General features: G+C 52.0%; 1 protein-coding gene across 4 annotated transcripts in view; it reads left to right on the top strand.

Moving 5' to 3' along the window:
- Positions 1-15,693, top strand: part of tmem145 (transmembrane protein 145) — a 58,540-nt gene extending 42,847 nt beyond the window's left edge. For 2 of the 4 annotated variants that reach the window (XM_072266274.1, XM_072266273.1), the window contains 6 exons: positions 1,614-1,692; positions 3,577-3,670; positions 5,900-6,072; positions 6,719-6,839; positions 14,544-14,738; positions 15,499-15,693. In XM_072266274.1, the coding sequence (XP_072122375.1) occupies positions 1,614-1,692; positions 3,577-3,670; positions 5,900-6,072; positions 6,719-6,839; positions 14,544-14,738; positions 15,499-15,669 (833 nt within the window). In that variant the 3' untranslated portion in view covers positions 15,670-15,693. The remainder of the gene's footprint in view (positions 1-1,613; positions 1,693-3,576; positions 3,671-5,899; positions 6,073-6,718; positions 6,840-14,543; positions 14,739-15,498) is intronic. The other 2 variants (XM_072266275.1, XM_072266277.1) reach the window with 2 other exon arrangements.
- Positions 15,694-19,339: the final 3,646 nt, after the last annotated feature.

Below are 19,339 nucleotides of genomic sequence, written 5' to 3'. Positions count from 1 at the left end.
TGTTTGAGGGGGAATGGAGAGGAGAGGGTGTTTGAGGGGGAATGGGGAGGACGGTATTTGAGGGGGATGGGGACAGGGTATTTGAGGGGGAATGAGGAGAGGGTATTTGAGGGGGAATGGGAAGGAGAGGGTGTTTGAGGGGGAATGGGGAGGAGAGGGTGTTTGAGGGGGAATGGGGAGGAGAGGGTGTTTGAGGGGGAATGAGGAGGAGAGGGTGTTTGAGGGGGAATGAGGAGGAGAGGGTGTTTGAGGGGGAATGAGGAGGAGAGGGTGTTTGAGGGGGAATGCGGAGGCGAGGGTGTTTGAGAGGGAATGGGGAGGCGAGGGTGGTTGAGGGGGAATGGGGAGAGGGTATTTGAGGGGGAATGGGGAGGAGAGGGTATTTGAGGGGGAATGGGGAGAGGGTGTTTGAGGGGCAATGAGGAGAGGCTGTTTGGGGGGGAATGGGGAGGAGAGGGTGTTTGGGTGGGGATGGGGAGAGGGTGTTTGAGGGGGAATGGGGAGAGGGTGTTTGAGGAGGAATGAGGAGAAGAGAGTGTTTGTAGCGGAATGGGGAGAAGAGAGTTTGAGGGGGAATGGGGAGAAGAGAGTTTGAGGGGAAATGGGGAGGAGAGAGTGTTTGACGGGGAATGGGCAGTGGGTGTATGGGGGAAATGGGGAGGAGAGGGTGTTTGAGGGCGAATGGGAAAGAGAAGGTGTTTGAGGGGGAATCGGGAGGAGAGAGTTTTCAGGGGAAAAGGTGAGTGGGTGTTTGAGGGGGAATGGTGAGAGTGTGTTTGAGGGGAAATGGGGAGGAGAGGGTGTTTGAGGTAATGGGGAGGAGTGGGTGTTTGAGGGGGATAGGGTGTTTGGGTGGAATGGGGAGGAGAGGGTGTTTGAGGAGTGTAACCTCAGCTTTAGCCGGCGGTGTTAGTCTGGGGAAGACAGTGTCTGGCCCCACCAAACTAGTGAAATCTGAGGTGCAAAACCTCCTGTTTGTGTGGATCTGTTCCCCGTTACAAATCATTACGCAGAAATAAGAGACAGTACACCATATGTAATTAAACGGTTTAGCTTTATAATTCTTAATTCGACTAAAAGGTTAGTAAAGTAAAACAAAAAGAAAAGCGCCCATTTTAATGGAACAGTCTAATGTGCACGTTGGAGTTCACAGTTTCCCTTCCTATGGTCCTCCATCGATTTCCCGGGTTTTTAAAAGGGAATTGGGAGGGGAAGGTACTTGAGGGGGTATGGGGAATCAAGGGTGTTTTGGGCAAAGTGTATTTGAGGGGGAAAGGGGAGAGTGTTTGAGGTGGAATGCCAAGGAGAGGGTGTTTTAAAGGGAATGGGGAGGAGAGGGTGTTTGAGGGGCAATGGCGAGGGGAGTGTATTTGTTGGGGAATGGGGAGTGTGTTTTGTGGTGAATGGGGAGGGGTGAGGTTTAGACGGGGTTGGAAATGGAGGTGAAGTGTTAGTGGATCAAGGAAGGGAATGGGAAGAGGAGAGTCGGGAGCAAATGAGTGTGTGATGGGGGAGGAGGAGTGGATGGGGTCGGTGGTAGTCAGGTGAGTGCTCAGTGCTGGCTCTTTGCCCCCACACCTAACATCACCATTTACTGTCCATATCCTCCGCAGCCAAACTGTTAAACTCGGTCAGCTTCCTGGTCTTTCTGCTGCTGCTGATGGTGTTGGCAAAGGGCTTCACCGTTACCAGGTGAGAGAGCATCGAGGGTCATCGACTCTGGAAACCTGTGTCCCAGACATCTCCCTACCATCCCTTCGTCCATCCCTCCCCTAACATCCCTCCGTTCATCCTTACCCTGCCATCCCTCCGTCCATCCCTCCAATCATTCCTCCGTTCACCCCACTGATCATCCCTGACCTAACATCCCTCTGATCATCCCTCCGTCTATCCTTCCCCTAACATTTCTCCATTCATCCCTCCCCAACATCTCTGTTCATCCCTCCCCAATGTTTCTCCATTCATTCCTCCGTTCATCCCCCTGTCCATCCCTACTTTCATCCTTCCCCCAACATCCCTTAATTCATCCCCCCATTCAACGCCCCAACATCCATCCGATCATCCCTCCCCTAACGTACTTCCATTCATCTATCCTCCCATACCTCCGCTCCTCACCATGCCCCCGCACCATTACACCCCACACCCTCACACCCCGCACCCTCACACCCCGCACCCTCACACCCCACCCTCACACCCCGCACCCTCACACCCCGCACCCTCACACCTCGCACCTCACACCCTGCACCCTCACACCCCACCCCCGCACCCTCACACCCCCGCACCCTCACACCCCGCCCTTACACCCCTGCACCATTACACCCCGCACCCTCATACCCCGCCCTCACACCCCGCCCTCACACCCCGCACCCTCACACCCCGCACCCTCACACCCCGCACCCTCACACCCCGCACCCTCACACCCCGCACCCTCACACCCCCGCACCCTTACAACCCGCACCCTTACACCCCGCACCCTCACACCCCACCCTTACACCCCCCGCACAATTACACCCCCTACCCTTACACCACCCCGCACCCTCACACCCTGCACCCTCACACCCCGCACACTAGCCCCCCCACCCTTACACCCCGCACACTTACAGCCCCACCGTTACACCCTCCACCATTACACCTCCACACACTTACCCCCGCACCCTCACACCCCACCCTTAACCCCACCGCACACTTACACCTCGCACACTTACACCCCGCACCATTACATCCCAGCACCCTTACACCCCCGCACCCTTACAGCCCCCACCCTTACACCCTCCACCCTTACACCCCGCACCCTCACACCCCGCAGCCTTACCCCCCGCACCCTTACACCCCCCACCCTCACACGCCGCACCTTCAAACCACACACCCTCACACCCCGCACCCTCACACCCCGCGCCCCTACACCCCCCGCACCCTCACACCCCCTCCCTCACACCCCCTCCCTCACACCCCCTCCCTCACACCCCCTCCCTCACACCCCGCACCCTCACACCCCCCACCCTCACACCCCCGCACCCTTAACACCCCCACCCTTAACACCCGCACCCTCACACCCTGCACACACACCCCCACCCTCACACCCCCCACCCTTACACGTCCCGCACCCTCACACCACCCACCCTTAACACCCTCACCCTTAACACCCTCACCCTTAACACCCCCCACCCTTAACACCCCCCACCCTTACACCACCCCGCACCATCACACACCCCCTGCACCCTCACACCCCCCTCCCCCTCACACCCCCTCCCCCTCACACCCCTGCACCTTCACACCCCTGCATCCTCACACCCCGCATCCTTACACCCTGCACCCTCACACCCTGCACCCTCACACCCCCGCCCCCTTCCCGCCTGCCCTAAAACCCCGCACCCTTCACCTCCTACACTCTCAACACCCCAACACCCTCAAACCTCCGCACCCCTCCCCCACACATCCTTACCCCCCACACACTTACCCCACCCCTTCCTCCCACATCCGTTCCCTGCCCCCTTTCCTTGACCCCTTTCCCCTGACTCCCCTTTCCTCCTGCAGTACTGACTGATGTATTAAGTTGGTTCTCCTTCCTGTTCTCAGGGGCCAGATTAGCTGCACTGGGTCGGTGAAACTGGCTGTGTACATGACCCTCTACACTGTCACCCATGCTGTCCTTTTTGTCTATGAGGCAGAGGTGAGCTTCTGGGCGGCGTCTCTGCGTCTGGTGACGGTTTTGGAAACAGATAGGACGGGTCCACAAGTTCAGCTCTTCAAGGCTAACTTTGATGGGGTTTGACTGGAGTTCGCAAAGGTCCCTGGGAGAGGCTGTTGGCAGCTAATGAAACATCTAGCAAGTGGAAGGGCTTCATGTAGTGAGCTTTGGAGAGCTCAGGGATGGTAGGTTCCTCTTAGAGTGTGTACCCTGGCTGATGAGGGATTTCAGGGCTGCAGTTAGGAAATTGGAGGTGGCTTAGGTCAGTTACAGGCAGCTGGGATCAAGTGAACCCCTGGAGGAGTGTGAGGCCTGTAGGAGCACATTTCGGAGGGAAATCAGACAGGCAAAATGTATTGGAATCATATCCAGAATAAGAGTCAGAATCAGATTTATGTATTGCGTGTACATTGAAACATAGAGCAAAATTAGTCACGTGCGTTCGCAACCTCTTGCTTTTTGCACACCTCAGAGACAGGTTGACTATCATGGACATACGTCGTGAAATTTCTTGCATTGGAGCAATATTACAGGGCAAGACATAAAAGTTAGTATAATTCACAATAAGAAGTAAAATCAATCATGCAGCAGAGGAATAATGAGGTAGTGTTCATGGATTTATGGACCGTTCAGAAGTCGGGTGGCAGAGGGGAAGAAGCTGTTCGTTTCACTTTGAGTGTGGGTCTTCAGGCTCCTGTACATTCTGCCTGATGGTGGCAATAGGAAGCTGGCCTGACTGGGATTCCGAAGATCCGTAACGATGGACGCCGCCTCCCTGAGGCAGCACATTTTGAAGATGTCCGTGTTGGTGGGGAGGGCTGTGCCCGCGATGGATCTGGCTGAATCTATGACCCTCGGCAACGCCTTTGCAATGCTGTGCATCGGAGCCTCCATACTGTGCAGTGACGCAGCCAGTCAGAACGCTCTCTGCGGTAACCTGTCGAAATTTGCTCAGAGTTTTGGTGGCACACCAAATCTCCTCAAACTGCTGGTGAGCCTCCTTGTATCGGTTATGAGGACATGAGATACCCCTGGCGGATAAGGCGCAGGAGGATCATAAGCAATTCTCTCAGAATAGTCAGAGCTGAAAGGTGACGAAGGTAAGAGTCGGTTCCAGTAAGTATCAGTGTGGTCGCCACTACATGATGGGTGAGGTCTGAAGTGAATATTTCCGGTCCCTACTCGGTGTGGAGAAGGTCACAGAAGCTCATTCGCACGTACACGTTGCGAAAGGGAAGAGCAAGTGGTCTCGGGAGCGGGGGGGGGGCGGGGTGTATGCAGGCGGATAAATCCCCGGGGTCTGACCAAGTGTATCCCCGGATGTTGGATCTTCGTTAGCCATGGGTGAAAGCAAAGACTCTGGTTGACAGGGTCATGTTACAGCAGTACAAGACGTCGGCGAGACTGCACTTGGAGCACTGTGTGCAGTTCTGGTCACCCAGCGATTAGGGAGGATGTCACGAAGCTGGAGACGGTGCAGGAAAAATTCACAAGGACGTTACCAGGACTGGAAGCCTTGAGTTATAAGGAAGGGACTGGACAGGCTGGGACTGTTTTCCCTGAAGTGAAGGAGGCTGAGGTTGACCTTATAGGGGTTAATGAGGGTGTAGATTAGGTGGATGGTCACAAGTATTTCCCCCAGAGCAGGGAAGTCTAAAACTAGATTTAAGGTGAGAAGGTACAGATTTAAAAGTAATCTGAGGAGATGCTGGGGATATGGAAGGAGCTGCCACAGGAAGTGTTTGAAACAGGTACAATAACTTTAAAAAGAAATTTGGACAGGTAAATGCTTAAGTAAGGTTTAGAGCAAATGAGTCAAGTGCAACCATATAGGAGCTGTTAAGCACATAAGATGGGCTGAAGGGTCAGTTACCATGGTGTATAACTAACTCTATAAAAGCCTTTCTCCCTGTTCTGTTGCTCTCCCACCTCTCCCATATCTTCCCGCTCTCTCTCTCTCTCTCTCTCTCTCTCTCTCTCTCTCTCTATATATATATATATATATATATATATATATATATATCCCTCTCTCTCTGTCTCTCATCCCTTGTCTTTCCCTCTTCCCTCTTGCACCTTTCTTTTTCACCCCCAAATGCTGTCACTGTCACCACATCTCCCGGACCCTCGTCTTTCTCTCCCCCCTTCCTGTCTCCCCACTCCCTCTCTCTTGCCCCCGCTCACCTGCTGACCATGTCCATGTCCCTGCGCCAGCTCTTCGACCCAGGGCAGGTGCTCTACACGTACGAGTCTCCGGTGGGATACGGGCTGATGGTGCTGCAGTGCGTGGCCTACCTGTGGTTCAGTTACGCTGTCTACATCACCCTGAAGCAGCACCCGGAGAAACAGGCCTTCTACATCCCCTTCTTCGCTGCCTACACCCTCTGGTACGTGTCTGTCCACTGCCCGTTACTGAGGGGAGGGAGAGGGAGAGAGGAGCGGAGCAGAGGGAGGGAGGGAGGGAGGGACGGGGGAGAGAGAATGAACACAAACACACAAAGGAGGGAGGTACATACACACAGAAATATAAATGCACTTGGCTTCAAACACACCTACCTCACTTTTTCACACCCCCCCTCTTTTATTCCCTATCTCATTCCCGCACTCTTTTCACACGCAGACACACACATGCACTGCACGCACAGACATGCACACACATAGGCACATGTGCACACACACCCCTCTCTCCAAGCTTTCTGTGACAACTGCCTGTTCTACTCCCTCTCTGACTGACACATACACACACACTTACTTCATATCTATTTCCTCCAGCTCTCTCCGAGTTGAACCTCCATGTGTTGTGCTGAGCAGTGAGGTAGCGGGGAGTGCAGGGGAGTGCAATGCATGGGATTCTGGTCGAAGTGCAGACATCACCATCTCAGTGTGCAGACGTCCCTTTTGTCAGTGACCCAGCTCCAACCCTGGAAAGGGACGGAGACAAACTCTGGGGAAAAGTGGGGGAAAAGAGGGGTGCAGTCGGGGAACGCTGCCAGCGGGAGAGCAGCTGGAAGGTGAAACTTCTTCTGTTCCCAGGTTCATCGCTGTCCCAGTCACCGTGCTGATTGCTAATTTCGGCATCCCGAAGTGGGTGCGGGAGAAGATCGTGAATGGAATGCACCTGGGCATTTCTCTGTATGCACATGCTGTCTTCTTGGTGAGTTTCTGCCACAGTGTCTGGTCCCAGGAACCCTTTCCCCACTCCCAAAATCTCCTCCGCATCCTCCCTCCCGCAGGCACAACTGCTCTGCCAGGACCCCGTGGAGCGGCGGAGAATTGTGGACATCACAGGAACCAGACTCCCCTCCCCTGACACCGTCTACACCTTCCAATGCCTCAGTAAAGCAGTCAAGGATTCTACCCACCCCAGACATCTCTATTCTCCCCTCTCCCATCAGGCAAAAGTCTGAAAGCACATACCACCAGACTCATTATCAGAGTTTTGAATGGATCTCCCCTATGGTAGAAGATGAACTCTCGATCTCCCAATCTACCTCACTGTGACCCTTGCACTTTGTGTCCACCTGAACTGCACCATGTATGGTGTTGATGTATGAAGGACTTTGAAGTTCAAGTTCACAGCTCCTAGAAAGTGGCTGCATGGGTTGATTGAACAGTAAAGCAACCAATGAGTTTAAGAGTTAGGAAGTCAAGTTGCAACTTGATAAAACTCTGGTCAGGCTCCATCTGGAGTATTGCAATTAGTTCTGGTCACCCCCTTATAGCAAGGGTGTGGAGGCTTTGAAGAGGGTATAGAAGAGGTTCAGCAGTATGCTGACCAGATTACAGGGCATGAGATATACAGAGAGATTCTCTGGACCAACAGAGGAAGACGTGGTGGAAGTCTGTAAGATTATGGGAGGCGTAGAGAGAGTAGACGGCTGGTATCTTTTACCCAGAGTAGAATCGTCTAATACCAAAGAGTATGCATTTAAGAGAAGGGGGGAAGTTGAAAGGAAATGTGCAGGGCGAGTCTTTTTTTCAAACGCAGTGTAGTGGGTGCCTGGGATTTGCTTCCAGGGGTGGTGGTGGAGGCAGGTACGACAGAGGCATTTAAGAGGCTCCTAGATAGACACACTGTTGGCGCGTGGCCAAGTGGTTAAGGCGTTTGTCTAGTGATTCAAAGGTTGTTAGTTCAAGCCTTGGCTGAGGCAGTGTTGTGTCCTTGAGCAAGGCACTTTACCGCACATTGCTCTGCGACGACACCGGTGCCAAGCTGTATGGGTCCTAATGCCCTTCCCTTGGGCAAGGTAAACCCAACCTTGCCCATGCCTGCGCCCTGGAAACCTTCCAAGGCGCAAATCCATGGTCTCATGAGACTAACAGATGCCTATAAAGATAGACACAGGAATTTGGAGGGATGTGGAGATTGTGTATCAGAATGGATTAGTTAAGTCATACATTTAAAAAAGGCATCCGTTAGTCTTGTGAGACCATGGATCTGCGCCTGGAAAGTCTTCACTCTCCAGGGCACGGGCCTGGGCAAGGTTGTATGGAAGACCAGCAGTTACCCATGCTGCAAGTCTCCCCTCTCCACGTCACTGATGTCGTCCAAGGGAAGGGCATTAGGACCCATACAGCTTGGCACCAGTGTCGTCGCAGAGCAATGTGTGGTTAAGTGCCTTGCTCAAGGTCACAACATGCTGCCTCAGCTGGGGCTCGAACTCACGACCTTGAGATTGCTAGTCAAATGCCTTAACCACTTGGCCACGTGCCCACACCTTTCCTTATATAACACACTCGCTAATCCAGGTAACATCCTAGTAAATTGTCTCTACACCCTCTTATTTAAATACCTGTTTAATTAGTTCTGTACAACTTCATGGGTCAAAGGGCCTGTTCCTGAGGTGTACTGTTCTATGGACTGTGCAATCTGTTTTCGATGAACTGATGTACACAATGATCAGTCCAGATGGCACACTGACAAAAGCCTTCCACTGTATCTCAGTCACAGGACAGCAATAAATCAAAGTTCAAAATAAATCTATTGTCAAAATATGTCACCATATGCAACCAATTATGATTCATTTTAGAGCTTTGACCAGTGGCAAATTGGTGTATGGGATTATTTAGTAAAGTCAAATTAAAGGAAGGCGGGGCAAGTGCAGCGGCCATCGTCTGAGCGGACATAGTCGGAGCGGTGATCTTAAGGCTTCAGCTCTTCGAGGCTTCAGCCAAGACAGACTTCACTCAGAGAAAGCAAAGGAATGGAAAGCTCAAGTTTTTTCCTTCTCTTTTTTTTATACCTGCTCAGCTAGGACAGTAGAGATGAGAGGCAGGATAGCCAAATGCTCCTCTTGCAGGATGTAGGGAGGCAGGAAGAGCTCCAGTGCCCCTGACCACTGTAACTACGAGAAGTGCATCCAACTGCAGCTTCTAACAATCCACGTTAAGGAGTTGGAGCTGGAACTGGACGAACTCTGGATCATTCGGGATGCTGAAGGGACATATAGAGAGGTAGTTACACCCAAGGTGCAGGACACGGGAAACTGGGTGACAGTTGGGAAGAGGAGAGGGGTTAAGGAGCCTGCGTAGAGTACCGGTCTTATTTTCTTGCAGGCATTCACAGTAAATGCAAAGAAACACAATGGGATCAATGTAAAACTGCACACAACAGGATGGACAAATAATCAGTATGCAACAGATGACAAACTGAGCAAATACAAAAAAAAACAAACTAGTAATAATAAAACAATAAATATCAATAACATGAGAAGAAGAGTCCTTGAAAGTGAGTCCATAAGTTGTAGGAAGAATTCAGTTTTGGGGTGAGCAAAGTTGAGTGAATTTGTCCCTTCTGGTTCAATGTTGGGTAATAATTGTTCCTGAACCTCGTGGTGCGGATCCTGAGGTTTCTGTACCTCCTCCCTCGTGGCAGCATTGTGAAGAGAGTGTGCTGGGTGGTGGGGGCCTTCGACGGTGGACGCTGCTTTCCTGCGACAGTGTGGTGGGGAGAGCTTTATCCATGATGGACTGGGCCGTATCCCTTACTTTTTGTTGGCTTTTCTGTTAAAGGACATTGGTGTTTACACACCAGGCTGTTTTGTGACCAGTCAGTATCCTCTCCACTGTGCTCTAGAAGTCTGCCAAAACTTCTGACGATATACCAAATCTTGGCAAACTTCTAAGCACGTAGAGGTGCCACTGTGCTTTCTTTGTAATGGCAATTACATGCTGGACCCAGGACAAATTCTTGAAATGATAACAACGAGGAATTTCAAGTTGCTAGACTTTCTCTACCTCTGTTCCCTGATGAGGACTGGCTCATGGATCTCCGATTTCCTCCTCCTGAAGGCAATAATACCTGGTCCATTTCCGACACCTCCCTCCCCTTTCTAGATCTTTCTGTCTCTGTCTCTGGAGACAGCATATCCACTGATGTCCACTATAAGCCTACTGACTCTCACAGCTATCTGGACTATTCCTCTTCTCACCCTGTCTCTTGCAAAAACACCATCCCCCTTCTCGCAATTCCTCCATCTCCGCCGCATCTGCTCTCAGGATGAGGCTTTTCATTCTAGGACGAGGGAGATGTCTTCCTTTTTTAAAGAAAGGGGCTTCCCTTCCTCCACTATCAACTCTGCTCTTAAACGCATCTCCCCCATTTCACGTACATCTGCTCTCACTCCATCCTCCCGCCACCCCACTAGGAATAGGGTTCCCCTGGTCCTCACCTACTACCCCACCAGCCTCCGGGTCCAACATATTATTCTCCGTAACTTCCGCCACCTCCAACGGGGTCCCACCACTAAGCACATCTTTCCCTCCCCCCCTCTCTCTGCATTCCGCAGGGATCGCTCCCTACGCAACTCCCTTGTCCGTTCGTCCCCCCCATCCCTCCCCACTGATCTCCCTCCTGGCACTTATCCATGTAAGCGGAACAAGTGCTACACATGCCCTTACACTTCCTTCCTTACCACCATTCAGGGCCCCAAACAGTCCTTCCAGGTGAGGCAACACTTTACCTGTGAGTCAGCTGGGGTGATATACTGCATCCGGTGCTCCCGATGTGGCCTTTTATATATCGGCGAGACCCGACGCAGACTGGGAGACCGCTTTGCTGAACACCTACGCTCTGTCCACCAGAGAAAGCAGGATCTCCCAGTGGCCACACATTTTAATTCCACATCCCATTCCCATTCTGACATGTCTATCCACGGCCTCCTCTACAGTAAAGATGAAGCCACACCCAGGTTGGAGGAACAACACCTTATATTCCGTCTGGGTAGCCTCCAACCTGATGGCATGAACATCGACTTCTCTAACTTCCGCTAATGCCCCACCTCCCCCTCGTACCTCATCTGTTACTTATTTTTATACACACATTCTTTCTCTCCTTTTTCTCCCTCTGTCCCTCTGAATATACCCCTTGCCCATCCTCTGGGTTCCCCCCCCCCCCGTCTTTCTTCCCGGACCTCCTGTCCCATGATCCTCTCATATCCCTTTTGCCTATCATCTGTCCAGCTCTTGGCTCCATCCCTCCCCCTCCTGTCTTCTCCTATCATTTTGGATCTCCCCCTCCCCCTCCCCCTCCCACTTTCAAATCTCTTACTCACTCTTCCTTCAGTTAGTCCTGACGAAGGGTCTCGGCCTGAAACGTCGACTGCACCTCTTCCTAGAGATGCTGCCTGGCCTGCTGCGTTCACCAGCAACTTTTATGTGTGTTGCAATAATCAGCTCCTTGGTCTTGCCGACATTGAGTGAGAGGTTGTTGTCGTGGCACCACTCGGCCAGATTTTCAATCTCCCTCCTGTATGCTGATTCATCACCACCTTTGATTAGCAAACTTGAATATGGCATTGGAGTTGTGCTTATAGGTGTAAAGCAAGTAGAGCAGGGGGCTAAGCACACAGCCTTGTCATACACCTAAGCTGATGAAGATCATGGAGGAGCTGTTGTTGCCAATCCAAACTGACTGGTGTCTACAAGTGAGGAAATCGAGGATCCAATGGCACAAGGAGGTATCGAGGCCAAGGTCTTGGAGCTCATTGATTTTTTTCATTGACCCACCAACCCCATTACATGCCCCCAACACATCTAACCTGTCTAATCCTAACCACTTCTCCCAACTAGCAGGACATAGGCAGCAAAATCCTGAGGAACACCCACCCCCTGGAAATTGAGAATCAAGTTCAGCACCACTGACATATGTCGTGATTCTGACCTGCTGTATCACTGTCTGGTATGGAGGGGCTACTGCACAGGACCGAAAGAAGCTGCAGAGGGTCGTAAATCTAGTCAGCTCCATCCTGGGTACTAGCCTACAAAGCACCCAGGACATCTTTAGGGAGCGGTGTCTCAGAAAGGCAGCATCCATTATTAAGGACCTCCAGCACCCAGGACATGCCCTTTTCTCACTGTTACCATCAGGTAGGAGATACAGAAGCCTGAAGGCACACACTCAGCGATTCCGGAACAGCTTCTTCCCCTCTGCCATCTGATTCCTAAACCTGTGAACACTACCTCACTTTTTAAATATATAGTATTTCTGTTTTTGCACGATCTTTAGAATCTATTCAATATACATATACTGCAATTGATTTACTTATTTATTGATTAATTTTTTTTCTTCTATATTATGTATTGAATTGAACTGCTGCTGCTAAGTTAACAAATTTCATGACACATTCCAGTGATAATAAACCTGATTCTGATTTTGATTCTAAAACTTGTCTTGTGGCAGCAGTATAGTGCAAGATGTAAAAAAAATCACAAAATGGTTCAAAACCTGAATAGCAAGGTAACATTAAGGGGTTCACAGACCATTGAGAAATCTGATGGTGATGGGGATGTGCAGACATCTTTTTTGCCTCCTGAGGCAGGAGGGGCACTGGTCAGCTTTCTTGGCCATAGTGTCTACCAGGCAGGCCTGTGACGTGGTGATGTTCACTCTTTGGAACCTGAAGCTCTCAACCTCAAGACCAGTGATATAGACATGAGTGTGCACACCACCCACATTCCTGAAGTCAGCGAGCGGCTCTTTTGTTTTGCTGACATTGAGGGAAAGGTTGTTGTCATGGCACCATCTTACTCAGCTCTCTATCTCCTTCCTGTACTCTGACTCATCGTTATTTGAGACACGGCCCACCACGGTGATGTCATCCACAAACTTGTGGCTGGAGCTGGAGCAGAATCTGGCTACATTCTTATATCACCACCATCCCCCGACCTCACTACCCACTGTCTGCACCCTCCCGCCATTTTGTAAAATCCATAAAATCTCCCTCACGCCTCCCTACAGAAAGCAGGCACAGATTCTGTAACCCATCCTTGTAACAAACTTCATCAGTCAGCTCACACAGTATTGAAGTTGGAACATTATGTTGTAGTTGTAGTTGTACAAGATGTTGGTGAGGCCGTACTTGGCGTATTGTGTTCTGCTACGGGAAAGATCAGAGCCAGCTTCACTATTACTGATGTATGCCATGAAATGTGTTGTTTGTCAACAGCAGTACAATGAGAAAAAATACTGTGAGTTACAGAAGCCAGAAGTGCACAAGACGAGTAGCAAGATGGTGTTCACGGGTTCCTGGTCCGATCAGAAAGATGGAAAGAATGCCCAGGAGATTTATGAGAATATTGCCGGGACTCGAGGGACTGAGGGGCTGAGCAGGTTGAGATGTTTATCACTGAAACAGGAGACTGAAGTGACCTTATAGAGGTATATAAAATCAGGAGAGGCACAGATAGGGTGAATGCAGTCTGTATTTTTTTTCCCAGGGTTGGAGAATTAAGAACTAGAGTGCATAGGTTTAAGGTGAGAGGGGAGAGATTTAATAGGAACCTGAAGGGCACCTTTTTTCACCCAGAGGGTGGTCCATATGTGAATGAGCTGCTGAGGTGCGTGCATTAAAAACTCTTTTTAAAAAATTGGACAGGTACATGGACAGGAAAGGCTTGGCCAAAGACAGGTAAATGGGACTAGCTTAGATTGGGATCTTGGTCAGCATGGATCAGCTGGGCCGAGTGGTCTGCCTCCGCGCTGCGTGACTACAGATCTATTTCCTCAAGCCCTCCGGTCCCGGTAACATCCTGGTGAATCTTTCCTGCACCCTCTCCAGCTTAATGATGTCTTTCTTCTAGCTGAGCGACCAGAACTGCACACAGTACTCCAAGTGTGGCCTCACCAGTGTCTCGTACAGCTGTAACATGACATCGTACCTCCTGTTCGATGCGGACCAGTGTGCTAAACACCTCCTGTCTACCCACGTCCCCACTTTCACCCGTGGCTAACGATGGCACAACCATCTCGACCGGGGCCCCAGGCATCTCCTCCCTTACTTCCCAGACCGTCGAAAGATACATTTGGTTGGGCCTTGGGGATTTATCCACCTTCACGCACTCCCCAAGAACACCTGCACGCCCGCATTCATAATGCGCGTTGTGTCTCGAAACATCACTGTCTTCTCGAATGTTTCCACAGACAAGAAACATTAATTTCAGAGCTTGCCCATCACACACCGATCCTTAAGGCAACCTACTCTTTAATATTCTGCTAGAATCTCTTAAGATCCTCCTTCACCTTCTCTGTCAGGGATATCTCATGTCTTCAAGATTGATGCAATCACAAAGAAGGCATGCCAGCTGCTCAACTTCATTAGGAGTTTGAGGAGATTTGGTATCCCTCCAAAGATTCTAGCAACTTTCTACAGATGTCGGCAGGGACCAGTTGTGCTGAAAGTCCTGCTTCTGTCCGAGCCTGACTGAGTGCACACCGTGCCACCTCGGACTTTTGGATCGAGGAGGGGTGGGAAGGGGAAATCACTCCCGTCTGCAGCAGTGCACTACTGTAGGGGGTGGGGGGGCGGGGGCAGACCCGGGGACACTCTGCGACTAACGGCTGCTCCGCCTGCCCGGACAGGTGATCACACGGCCCTCGGCGGCCAACAAGAACTTCCCGTTCCAGGTGCGGAGCTGGCAGATCGGGGCGGCGGGTGGAGGGCAGCTGGCGATCCCACAGCGGCTCCGTGGGAACAGCGGCGCCATCGGGACAGATGCCGCCACTGGCTTCACTGAGCTCTTCACCATCAGGCCCATCGACGGCAGCACAGGCACGGTGGGTGGGGAGGGGAGAGGTGGTCGAAATGGAGTGGGGGAGGGAGAGGAGGGGGATGAGAGGAGCTGTGGAGGGAAGGTGGGAGGCAGAGTAGAGAGGAAGTAGGGATAAGGGGCAAGAGGAGCGAGGGGGAGGATGGGACAGCAAGGTGAGGGGAGAGGGAGGTGAAGGGGAATGGGGAGGAGCAGGGTCAGGGAGATGAAGAGAGGGAAGGGGACGAGGAGAGGGAAGGGGACGAGGACAGGGATGGGGGACGAGGACAGGGATGGGGGACGAGGACAGGGATGGGGGACGAGGAGAGGGATGGGGGACGAGGAGAGGGATGGGGGACGAGGACGGATGGGGGACAAGGAGAGGGATGGGGACGGGGAGAGGGATGGGGACGGGGAGAGGGAAGGGGGACGGGGAGAGGGAAGGGGACGAGGAGGATGGGGACGAGAAGGATGGGGATGGGGAGAGGGATTGGGGACCGGGAGAGGCATTGGGGATGAGGAGAGGGAAGGGGTACGAGGAGAGGGATGGGGACGGGGAGAGGGATGGGGAGGAGGAGAGGGAAGGGGACGAGGAGAGGGATGGGGAGAGGGATGGGGACGAGGAGAGGGAATGGGGACGGGGTGAGGGATGGGGGACGGGGAGAGGGATGGGGACGAGGAGAGGGAAGGGGAGAAAGATGAGGGATGAGGAAGTTGGGAGAGAAGTTAGGAGGGGTAAGAATGGACCTGTGATACCCCTCACTGATCCCACGTTCCTCTCTCCTCAGATACCGGCCACCAAAGGCAGTGAGGAGACGGAGTTCCCCATACATTGGATCACCCCTGGGTCCGAACCTCACCCTGGACTCCCTCCCAACAGCCTTCCCTCCCTCTACACATCCCTGGGGGAAAGCCTCAGTGTACAGGGACTCTGTGGGAAACACATATACAGTCGCTAGTGATGGGTGGGTGGGAGTGGGGAGGGAACCTGGAGAGGGAGCCGTGGGACAGTGTGGAGGGAGCTTCACTCTGTGTCTGACCCCCGGAGTGTGTGATGGGACAGTGTGGAGGGAGCTTCACTCTGTGTCTGAACCCGGGAGTGTGTGATGGGACAGTGTGGAGGGAGCTTCACTCTGTATCTGACCCCGGGAGTGTGTGGTGGGAGATTTACTCTGTATCTGACCCCGGGAGTGTCTGATGGGACAGTGTGGAGGGAGATTCACTCTGTATCTGACCACGGGAGTGTGTGATGGGACAGTGTGGAGGGAGCTTCACTCTGTATCTGACCCCGGGAGTGTGTGGTGGGAGATTCACTCTGTATCTGACCCTGGGAGTGTCTGATGGGACAGTGTGGAGGGAGATTCACTCTGTATCTGACCACGGGAGTGTGTGATGGGACAGTGTGGTGGGAGATTCGCTCTGTATCTGACCCCGGGAGTGTCTGATGGGACAGTGCGGAGGGAGATTCACTCTGTATCTGACCACGGGAGTGTGTGATGGGACAGTGTGGAGGGAGCTTCACTCTGTGTCTGACCCTGGGAGAGTGGGATGGAACGGTGTGGAGGGAGCTTCACTCTGTGTCTGACCCCGGGAGCGTGTGATGGGACGGTGTGGAGGGAGCTTCACTCTGTGTCTGACCCCGGGAGTGTGTGATGGGACAGTGTGGAGGGAGCTTCACTCTGTGTCTGACCCCGGGAGTGTGTGATGGGACAGTGTGGAGGGAGCTTCACTCTGTGTCTGACCCCGGGAGTATGTGATGGGACGGTGTGAAGGGAGATTCACCCTGTGTCTGACCCTGGGAGAGTGTGATGGGACAATGTGGAGGGAGCTTCATTCTGTGTCTGACCCTGGGAGAGTGTGATGGGACAATGTGGAGGGAGCTTCACTCTGTGTCTGACCCTGGAAGTGTCTGATGGGACGGTGTGGAGGGAGCTTCACTCTGTGTCTGACCCTGGGAGAGTGTGATGGGACGGTGTGGAGGGAGCTTCACTCTGTGTCTGACCCTGGGAGTGTGTGATGGGACGGTGTGGAGGGAGCTTCACTCTGTGTCTGACCCTGGGAGTGTGTGATGGGACGGTGTGGAGGGAGCTTCACTCTGTGTCTGACCCCGGGAGTGTGTGATGGGACAGTGTGCAGGGAGATTCACCCTGTGTCTGACCCCGGGAGTGTGTGATGGGACGGTGTGGAGGGAGCTTCACTCTGTGTCTTTAATCCACTTTCAGCTGCTGCTGTGGTCAGTGGTGGACCACTTGCTCTACACACCCCCAACTCTGAGTGCAGTGTGCCAACTGTAAATAATCCCCCCTGGGTCGGAATACCGGGGAAGGCGAGATCTATTTTGTACATGTAAGCATGGGCTACATTCCCTGCTGGGGTTAATGGTGAGCGACAAAGGGTTAGCTGGTGGGCATTGGAGGTGTGAGAAAATCACTGGACACTGACCATCTCTGGGGTTGGATTCCATGGACAAGGTATTACAGGAAAATTAATAGTTGGGCAGAAGATTGACTGGCTGGCAGGAAGCGAAGAGTGGGCCTTTATTTTGTTGCTGCTGGTGTCTAGTGGTATTCACAGAGGTTGGTGTTGAAACTGCTTTTTACACATTCCTTGTCAATGATTTAGATGATGGCTTTGTGGCCAAGTTTGCAGATGATACAAGGATAGATGGAGGGGAAGGCAATGTTGAAGCAGGATCAGCTCATGATAAAATGGCGGAGCAGACTCGATGGGCCGAATGGCCGACTTCTGCTCCTTTGTCTAATAGTCTTATGGTCTTATTATGGACTTAGGAGTCTTCATGCAGGATTTCCTGAAGGTTTACTTGCAGGTTAAGTTGATAGGAAGTAAGGCAAGTGCATTGTTAGCATTCATTTTGAATTTAAAAGGAAGGATGCAATGCTGAGGCTCTTTGAGGGATTGGTTTGACTGCACTTAGAGTATAGCGAGCAGTTTTGTGCTCCTTGTCTAAGGAGGGGTGTGCTGGCATTAAAGAGGTTCCTGTGAATGAAAGGGTTAATGTATGAGGATCATTTGATAGCTCTGAGCCTGCACGCCCTGGAGTTCAGAAGAATAAGGGGTTGCCTCATTGAAACATTTTGAATATTTTAAAGCAGGTTCATAGGCTCTTGATTAGTCATAGTTACAGAGAGAAGGCAGGAGAATGGGGCTGAGAGATAGTAAATCAGCCATGGTGGAATGGCAATGCAAATTCAATGGGTTGAATTGCCTATCTGTTATGTTCTGGCCAACCGGTCCCTTAAGTGACCTCCGCACCCCGGGGGGGTCAGATTAGTTTCAGGGTAACCCCTCCCCAGGTCAGAGGTCACTGTTGGACCCTGAGGTCTGTCCATTCACATGTAAAACTGCACAATAAAATTTTGAGGTTAAGTTGTTGTGTGTTTGTGTTTTTTTCTCTTACTCCCCCACCCCTCTTGCCCTCTCTTCTCTCCCTCCATCCCCTGCCCTCTCCCCTCCCTCACCCCTCCCTCACCCTCTCACCTCTTGCCTTTGCCCCCTCTTTTTCTTCCTGTTGCTTTCTCTCACTCATTCCTCCCTTTCCTCATACCCTATCTCTCTCTCACCATACTCCCCCCACCTGTCTTCTCTTCTTCACTCCTCCCCCTCCCTCTCTCTTACCCTTCCCTCTCTCCCTCCCTCTTCAGGGTACAGCCAGAGGCCATGCTTCCATCTCCCTCTGGGGCACAGACTGCCAGAGATACATCTTCCTCCATGAACAGATATTTCTCCAACCCTCAGCTGCCAATGTCTGACCCCTGTTCTTGACTCTCCTGCCAGTGTGTAGGTCCCAACACCTCCCCTCTCGGCACCCCCCCCCCGGGATCAAATGTAAGACCATATGACGTAGAAGTAGAATCAGCCATTTCAGTCTCTATGTATGTGAATGAGGCCATTCCTCTGCAGACATCTACGGTCCTCTGCAGTCTTGCTTGTGAGGACACCCTCAGCCAGGAGTTACCATGGTAACACACACAAAATGCTGGAGGAACTCAGCAGGCCAGGCAGCGTCTATAGAAAAGAGTACAGTCCATGTTCCGGGCCGAAACCATTCACCAGTCCTGTTTTCTATGGTGCATTGCTGAAGGATCGCGGCCTGAAACGTCGACTGTACCTTTTTTTTTATAGATGCTGTCTGGCCTGCTGAGTTCCTCCAGCATTTTGTGTGTGTTGCTTGGAATTCCAGCATCTGCAGATTTGCTCTTGTTTGTGATTGGGTTACCCTGGTAAGCTCCCTTTGCACTGTCTCCAGAGTTACTCCACGCCTCTGTAGGTCAGGAAGCAAAGCTGTGCTGCATACACCAGGTGTGTGACCATTACCACTCTGCACTGTTTCTACATCCAGCTCCTGGTAATGAAGACCAACACAGTTTGCTCTTACAACTCCCTGTCGGACTGGCTTAACTTGCAGTGATCGGCTCTTTGATCCCTCTGAGGTTGAGAGTTTCGAGTTCTTTGGAGTGAACATCACCAAAGGCCTGTCCTGGTCCGACCATATTGATGCCACGGCCAAGAAGGTTCACCAGCACCTCTACTTCCTCAGGCTAAAGAAATCTGGCATATCCCTGTCAACCCTTAGCAAATATTATCAATGCACTGTAGAAAACATACTGT

The sequence above is a fragment of the Mobula birostris genome, chromosome 8 (genome assembly GCF_030028105.1).
Source record: "Mobula birostris isolate sMobBir1 chromosome 8, sMobBir1.hap1, whole genome shotgun sequence".
NCBI classification, from domain to species: domain Eukaryota; kingdom Metazoa; phylum Chordata; class Chondrichthyes; order Myliobatiformes; family Myliobatidae; genus Mobula; species Mobula birostris.
This window is presented reverse-complemented; position numbering and strand designations above follow the sequence as displayed.